The 8,589-nt window shown below is 46.4% G+C and overlaps 1 protein-coding gene across 1 annotated transcript; it reads right to left on the reverse strand.

Annotated features, from left to right (window-relative positions):
- Positions 1 to 1,109: 1,109 nt before the first annotated feature.
- Positions 1,110 to 6,037, reverse strand: LOC112879706 (E3 ubiquitin-protein ligase WAV3-like). The gene is made up of 3 exons (XM_025944080.1): positions 5,720 to 6,037; positions 4,224 to 4,316; positions 1,110 to 2,815 (listed from the first exon to the last, which is right to left on the reverse strand). The coding sequence occupies exons 1-3, from the start codon at positions 5,861 to 5,863 to the stop codon at positions 1,466 to 1,468; spliced, it is 1,587 nt and encodes a 528-aa protein (XP_025799865.1). The 5' UTR covers positions 5,864 to 6,037; the 3' UTR covers positions 1,110 to 1,465.
- Positions 6,038 to 8,589: the final 2,552 nt, after the last annotated feature.

Here is an 8,589-nt window from a genome sequence, read left to right on the forward strand (position 1 = left end):
GGAGAAGGCCGGTTTGGTTGCTGCAAGTGTCGATTTTGTGCCGGCGGAGGTCGATCCGGCGGTTCCGGAGCTCGGTGCGGCTCCACTCGGAGACGAGAGCGAGGCAACGCGGGGCGGACTGCATGGGACTCTTGTCACGGCAGGACGCTGGCGCAAATGGTCGTATTCTTCAACAAGCAAGGAAACGTATGCAAATAGCACAGCTCATTCCAATAGCAGGTAGTCGAAATAGCATTTCCCTCTTTTAAGAAATTTCTTCCCGTCGATGTGCTGAAGTTGTAGTTGCTCGTCGGCGGGGCATGCTGCAGCTGCTTGTCCATCACCGGATGGGCAGTCAAGCAACGGAGCTGCAACGAGAGCTGAGGGGAGCACAGAGTGGCGTGGTCGTCGACGCAGGGGAGGCTACCGATCACGAGGCCGAACATACCGGCGGCGCCTGCTCCCTGCAGTTCCCACTCAAGTTAGTTGGGGCGCTTGATACCGGCGGCGCCTGCTCCCTTAATCTGTCAGGCATGCTCGGCGCCGCGTGAGCGCATCTGGGCGCATGGTGTTCCGCAGCCTGGAGTGCTGCTCGAGCAGCCGGCCGGCGTCGGAGAAGAATGGAGGAAAGTACGGTCGGGCCTTATTCAATCGGTGTAGATGATAAGGCAGGACCATTCCTTTCCATTTGCTAGCCCTTGAAAATGAAAAGGAAAAGGAATAGAAAAGAGAAATAGAGTAGAAAACCTTTGAACTCGCATGCTCAACGTTATATTTTAAAAGGCATGCAAATTGAGTGTTAAAAGAAGTCAGCCGTACGAATTCAATGTTATATTTTGAAAGGCATACAAATGTAAGTTCTATGTACGGCGCGTAGCTAGAACTCTCCCTACGGCGTGGGTGGGTGAGTGTTGTGTGTGTGTGGGTGGGGGGGGGGGGGTGTGGGGGGAGGGGGTTTCATTTATCTTTGTATCCAGTTTACCCAAACCATAACCATTAAAAAAAGGGGAAAAAGTAAAACAAGACTTCACGTTTTTTAACCTCAAGGGTCAAAGTGGGAACTGTAGCTGTGTGGTACAGGTACAACGCAACCTGACTTGGTGGTAATTTCATGTAATATTTGCTAGAAATTTACTCTGCCAACAGGCAGAAATGAAGAGAGAACACATTCTAATTCAATAATGCAAATACAATGGCAGCGCCTCCGAAGAACAACAATTCAACTTCCTGACGTTCATAATTATCAAAATCACTCAAACAGTACCATTTGCCTTCCAGTACCGTCTCTTTCACATTCTGATTCACTCAAACAGAACATGTCAACAGAAAAAACTCTGCACACATTTCACGGGGACAGGCATCTTACAGGGATTCAGATTCACAACAAAAGAATCCAAAAGCACACACCGCCTTCAGATGCTTGCAGGAATTCAAAAAAGAAACCAACAAGAATCATATTGTGCAGCTGATCGCCAAGCTCTTTTACTCAGGCCCTGTACACATTGAAATGCTTTGCCCATCGCCGCGCCATGAATGGGTCATGGTAGTCCCGCCTCTCTGCGCAGCAGCTCCTCCTCTCGCCGCCGATGCTCAGTCCCATATCCCTCGTTCCGCAGTACCGGTTGTCACCTTTCTCTTCAAATCCAACTGCAGTTTCACCCGTCCTCAGCTGATCCTCTCTTCCACCCTCCAGGTAACTGTAGCCAACCAGTATGAAGCCACAGTCTGCCACAAGGTCGAGCGGGATCCTTCGCTCTTCGCCACCTCTCAGCTCGCCTAGCCTCACCATTCCCCCATGCTCCCCTATCCTCAGCTGGGTGTCACCTATCACACCACCAAGCAACCGCGCCAGGAGTTCCTCAAACTCATGCATGATAAAGCCACTCTGCACCCCGAAACCGAGCCCAACATGGAACTGGTGAACCGGGATGCTGGAATGGTTCATGTCCACCCCAACACAGCTGCGGACTGGATGGTCAGACAGGTGAAGGATGCAGTTGCTTGGGTTCTGATGCGCCCGGTCCTCCAAAATCTTCAGGCCTTTATGTATAGCTCCTACAGGATCAGTTCCGCCAACACAACAGAGGTGTTCAATGACCTGCAATGCCATTCTTTTTCCATGGGATGTCATCCGACGCAAGGGGAAGGCACGGGTTGCGGTGGTAGCATTTGTGACAATGGCTAACCGGTCGATTGCCCTCATGGAGAAAACAACAAGTGCCATTGCCTGCTTCAAGAGCCTTAGATGTGGTCCATTAGGACTGGCAACCAGGACCAAGTCCATGGCTGGCTGCGGAGCAAGACTGACAGAGAGGTAAGCACGCCTTTGCCCACTTGGTGAAGCTATCTGTGGTGGTGAAAGCATGAAGGAACTGCTGTATTGGCAGTGCTGTTGTAGTGGCAACATATGTCCACAGGGATAATGCCCGAGGAGATGATGATGTGCTGCCACCGGAGCTGGGATAAGGGCAAAGCGAAGACATGGGTCCACATGCTCAGTCAAAGTGTAAGGCTCAACCGGGTCATCATCGTTGTAGCGGGCAGCACGTATGGAAGACCTTCTGTTAACACGGGATGATGCAATGCTGTCATCAAGGATTCGAAGGATTGGATCCGACTGGTTGTGCAGCAATGGTGGAACCTTCAGATCACGTGGCAGCTCAGACCATTGTGCACGGCAGATAGGGCAGGTGATATTGCCATGCCGGATGTTGGAGGCAATGCATAGAAAGTGGAAAGAGTGGGAGCATTGTGCTGTGAAGATTGCTGGACTCTCAACATTGTCAACATCACTGCTGCTGGTGCTGAGGAGCTCCAAACATATTGCGCAAAGATTCTGAAATTAAAATCACAACATATTGCAATTGGATGCGATCAGAATACACATGAGAATTATTAGAAAGTAAACTGTATGTCTATGAAAGGCCACAAACAAATAAGTGCAAAAACTTAGGATTAATCTAAAATAATAAAAATTCTCATTCTAGAATCTTTTGTTTGTGCGCACTTCATTCAATGCATCATTTAGCTCTAAGGCCTACTTCCATAACCTCCAAAACTAACCAGCCTTCATCACTAATTACTTTGATAGAGATGCTGGCAGGGCAATATATGGCAATACCGCATACATTGCAAGCTGGCCTATGTTGAATAAATAGGACTACTCATCACGAAAAAGAAAAAAGAGTTCACCAGAATCCAAATTACTTGTTAACTCAGACACATCTTGTCCTAGGAACATTTTGCGATTCAAAATTTATCTTTAACACAAATTGTGTAATGCCACTGCAACCAAGCTGGTGAAGAGGTGTACATTGCAAGAACATAGATCAGTAAATGTCCTTTCTGATCTTAAATTATAAAAAAACACACCAAAATATTAGTATTAAATCGCAAAAGGCCTACCTAATTGAAATGATATTGCTTTTCAAATAATTAAAAAAGGCACTAGTTTTTTTTGTCAAGATATCCCCTGTTGGTCACTGTTGCTACTATGACAAGGTGCTCATAAGTGACTGCTCTTACTTTTATGCAGCAGTAAGACCACATAAGTGTCCATGAACAGTAGCTGAAAAGTACCACAACACCATATTACCAAATTATTGAAACTTACAAAAGGCGAACACAATTATAGGAGCCACTATTTGATGCAAGTGTGGATGATCCTGAGACTTATTATGTGCACTAAATGAATGTATGCAGCCTTTTTATACACCCGGGAATTGCAACTGTCATCCTTTCAAACCATTGAGAATGAAGATAGAAACTACAGATGTCTTGATCATCAATATTTGAAAGATTATTACCATATTTGTTCTGTTTGAAGAGCCTTAATCCTCAACGTAATGACCTCATAAATTATTTTCTTTCAAAAAACAGATTGTATTGGAGAGAACCTTCACTCTTGAGCATTCTAGAGGGGGGCTAGAGTGAAGCGCACAACATCGAGATATTATAATCACCACTTACCAGCAATTTACCTTTTAGCTTGTCACAGTTACCACAACTAATCAGTTTGTTTCTTGTTATCTAAACCATTAGCTTGTCTCTTGCTATGGTAATCATTCTTAGGAAAATATGATCCCGATCTCTTCACTAGTTCATTAGTTAGAGAAAAGTTTCTTTTTTAATAAAAAAATCTCCATTATTGAGATTGTCCAAATAAAAAATCGAACATTTAGGTAAAAAATAGAAAAAAGGGGGAATAGAAAAAAGGGGGATGTAAGTGGACATATAGCTGGTACCTTGTCAGCCACTCTGGTACTTGTGGGTTCCTCCATCTTTTGCTGCTCTCCATCACTGCTGTCTGCAGGCGCATTCAGTGCCGAGCATGAGATCTGCATATATCACAACCCACAATGAGTTATGGAGTAGGATATACATGTACGCTGCAATACAGCTGCATTCAAGATACTGTTCAGATTGCTTGGACAATAAATACGAAAAACAGGAAAAAAAAAGACAGGCAAGGTTGTCCTGTTGCATATTTGTGTACTTTCATATACTATTTATCTATCAATGATATCAAGGACACATGTGAGTTCAAAAAGAAATTCTAGACACACATACCCATCATATAGTCATTGCTTACACTGCTGAAACATTTGCACTGTTAACCGCTAACAGCCAAGTTACTGGATAACATGTTGGTCTATAGTCCTAACTCCTAAGGAAGGTGAATGTTGCAAAAGAACGGAAGAAAAGAATGCCCTTTTTAAAGAAAGGAGGGAAATTTCTAGGGAACAGCTACTGCTCTAATAAAAATATGTGGCCTATGCACAGCAACTTGCAACAATCGCCACCGATCCTCAAATAAGGGAAAAGGTACCAACAGTACCCAAGACAATGCGTGGCCCCTCACATGAATGATAATGGATCCAGAATGCTACATGTCCAGATTTTTCAACCTTATTTAGATGGCTGGATCAAGAGTCAAAATTTGAAGAGAACAAGGTAACCGTAACTTGGTATGGTTGGACGTTGTGGAGGGTGCATCAGAATTTCAAATTTAGTCCTAATATTTCTCCCAGGGTACCAGTACAAGATAAGATGGTCAGAAAGCCAGAGCAATAATTCCCTTTAATGGATGAATAGTACCTAGAACTGCAAACCAGCTAGGTTGACAAACGATTACTGGTGACACCTAAGAATAAAACGAAGGCAAAAGTGTGCAAGTCCAAAAAATCAATGTGGGCTGAGGATGGTGATTCTTGTTGAAATCCATATCTAGTCAGTATTTGCATTTTTTTACAGTAAAGAAAATGCCAAAACCAACCAACAAGTAAGGCATTTGGGGCACTCTTTCTGTCGGATGAGATGAATCTAAAAGAGGCATAAGAACTTCTGCTTTCGATGGAAACACGCCGCAACAACCACACCTAAAACTGAAGAGGGTGCAAAAAACCAAAATGCAGTTAAGAAAGGGCTGAAAGGGACAGAGGGAAAAGAGCTAGAAACTAGAAGCCAGAACGGGACAGGAGACAGATGCATTGATTTTGCGGGTGGAAAATCAAAATTAATTGAATCCAATGAAGTGGAGGCCCCTTTTTTTTTGTATAACACAACTGCAGTCAACTAGGAACTTGCACAAATAGACATAGAATCTTGTTTTCTTGAGGACAAAACAACGGGAACCAAAAAAAAACAGAGAAAGTCTGATGAGATTGTGAACAATGCAGCAAAGATGAGCCACTTCTTGGAGGCAAGAGGATAGGAGATGGAGACAGAGAAGGGCGCATACAGTCTTGGAGGAAGGTGAGGAGGGAGTGGTGGTGTAGGAGAAGAAGGAGGCGCAGGAGAGGCCGATCCGCTTAGCCGCCGCCTTTCGCCACCTCGCGAGCGTCCCCTCGGCGGCGCCGTCACCGCCGGCGCATCCCCCCACCATTGCTCTCTCTCTCGCTCCTCCCCTACCCACTCAGCTGCCTACACCACCATAACCTCTTCCTCACTCTACTCTGCTTCTCTCTCCTCTGGTCTTGCTGCTGTCCCAGACTCACCTAGGTGGAGGTGTAAACGCTACCCTCTGGCTGCCTTGTGGGCTTTTGTACAAGGAGCAAGCTGTGCAAGAAAGATGACGCCTCTCTCTCTCTCTCTCCTCTCTCTCTCTCTCTCTCTGCTACTGTTGAGGTGAGCAGAGTTGGCAATTGCAACTTGTCATTTTCTCATTTGGATTTTGGACCTACTCTTCAAATGAAAACAAGTGGTGAACTGGTGATTCATACTGGGTCAGCCCATGTTTTAAAATAGAGGGGTTAACGCTAACTGACATCAGTTTTCCAAATAAATCAGTAAATCCATTGATCGAGACTAATCCCAGTTTCGGGGCCTCAACAATTGTTTTTTTCGTAATACTTGTGGCCATCACTTTGAATATTATTTTCAAAACAAATACTTGGAGTACTGTGTACCTAACTAATGTTCCATCCATTTGCAATTGCAAGTATATAGAATGCTATGCAGATATAATTCTGAACATTTCTTGGATCTGTATGCAAAGAGACCTTGCTTGCTGAAACTGCTGAGCTGCTATTCACCGCGGTCCCACTCCTCTGCCAACCTTTTGCCCTTTGGGCACGGGAACGGCATTTAAAAACCTTTTGGTGCCTGCCGTGACTGCCTTGGACTCGCACTCACACCAGACCACACCGGACGCCTCATCTCAGCCGTCGACTGCCCGGCTGCCCAGGCAGGCAAGGCCAAATCACAGCCGCCCATCTCACCACAACGGCCTGTGACTGTGAGAAAGTGACTGGCCAGCGGTCAGTCAGCCGGTCAGTCATCAGTCAGTCAGAGTACAGCGGCACAATGCCCAAAATGTTCAGTTGAGACCTTTTCTTTTGTTTTGCTACGTCTTTTGTTTCTTTGCTTTTTTTTCTTTGTTTCATTTCAAGAGCTCACCTTGCATTGAACCCAGTGGTGTGAGAAAGAAGAGGAAGGAGACAACAGGAGCAGATGTAGATGATGGCATGGCAGTATATGTGCATCGGCATTGGTGCGTGTGTATCAGCAGCAGTTGTTGGATTAGTTGCAACCGGTTACCAAAAGTGTGGATTAGCACTACTAACCCAAAAGGTGATAGGACTCCTGGTTAGTATTTAGTAGGTGGGTTCAGTTTAGAAATAAATGGCTTTAGCAGGGAGACGTGTATGTTATGTTTGATCTTTCTATGAAACCGCTGGGTGATCTTTTTCCAGAGTGGGTGATGCCTGCGGGAAGAAAGTGTTGTTGTCATCCCAGCTAATGCAAGGTCGTTTGTTAAAATTGCTGTAAGGTGTTAGCAATGCTTGACCGTGTAGGTTACGTGAGGTGTAGAGATTAATGCACGTTTGTTGCGCAACTGTGAACAAAGAAGCAACGTATCTTTCTTCACAAAAAAAAGACAAGAAAGAAAGCAACAAATCTTCAACTATGTTTTAACTTCAACATGTCTTTGATTATGTTTTAACTTCAACATGTCTTCGCAATGGTAAATGATTTATGTATAATGTGATAGTAAAATGTAAACTGATCAATCACCGCTAGAAACCATAGTGATCGGTCCACGGATTCAGGGATCCTAATGGGCCCACTTCCTGCTGTCATTCTGGCAAGCTCAAGACCGCGCCTGGAACGAACGACCATCCTCGTGGGCCGTGACTTTGTCCAGACGCCTAGGCCTGTGATCCCGACCGACCACCTGGTCGGGAAAAAACATGGCTTGCATCCTTGACCGAGGGGACGTTCGGGGACTGGGTCCGTACCACGGCTCCAACTCAGATCCCCGACCAGGCTCCGCCTTACACGCATCCCTGTCTCTGAACGGCAAGGCCGAGGCCAACTGGACCCTGCATACTGGAGGGCCCGGGAGCAGATGTGGCGGATAAAGATGCATGCCAAAGTTAACTTGTCGTATGGGGCCAACCACTCCATCCACAAAGGGTTACAGTCCCCCATGCTGCCACAGCAGGAGGATACTATTCCACCTACCCGTCCTCGCGAAGGGACAGGGCGCAACGTCATCATGATACGGCGAACACGCCTCCATTATGACGGAGTGACACGGCGTAGCGCCGGGGACGGAGTGTGACTGCCATGATGTCCTTATGGGCGCACGCCCGCTCCCCGGCCGACAAAGTACGACGCACAAGGACAGAACAAGACGGCCACTCAGCGACACAAGAGTTGGGCGTTGGCCGTCCAAGGACTCCGATTGACGGAGTTGGTGGTCCCGACTGACAGAGCTGATGACCCCGACCGATGGGGCAAGGAAACCCCCCCCTCTCTCTCTCTCGATATACCAGTCCCCCTGTAAGGAGGGCCCCCTTTAACTATAAAAGGAAGGGTCAGCCACTTAGGAAAGGGAACCGAAATCCAAAAGATTCATCCTCCACTCGAAAACTTGTAACTCCCCAAACTCTCACGAGCACCCGGGCTCAAGCAATACATCCGACCGACCCCCGACTGGACGTAGGGCAAGATTGCCTGAACCGGTATAAATCTTGAGTCATTGTGTGCTAGGCCATCTCCGATCACAACGCGCGACATACACTTTGAGTAGATTTAGCTGCCGGCCATTTCTGGAACCGACAGTTTGACACCGTCCGTGGGGATAGACGTTGTGCGTTCACCATC

The sequence above is a fragment of the Panicum hallii genome, chromosome 2 (assembly GCF_002211085.1).
Source record: "Panicum hallii strain FIL2 chromosome 2, PHallii_v3.1, whole genome shotgun sequence".
NCBI lineage: Eukaryota > Viridiplantae > Streptophyta > Magnoliopsida > Poales > Poaceae > Panicum > Panicum hallii.

Excerpts from the sequence above, each read along its gene's own strand:
- LOC112879706 (XM_025944080.1), bottom strand. The coding sequence starts at position 5,863 with ATGGTGGGGGGATGCGCCGGCGGTGACGGCGCCGCCGAGGGGACGCTC. Across the intron at positions 4,317-5,719 it reads CCTCACCTTCCTCCAAGACT|ATCTCATGCTCGGCACTGAA; the intron begins GTATGCGCCCTT and ends TGATATATGCAG. Across the intron at positions 2,816-4,223 it reads GTACCAGAGTGGCTGACAAG|AATCTTTGCGCAATATGTTT; the intron begins GTACCAGCTATA and ends TTTTAATTTCAG.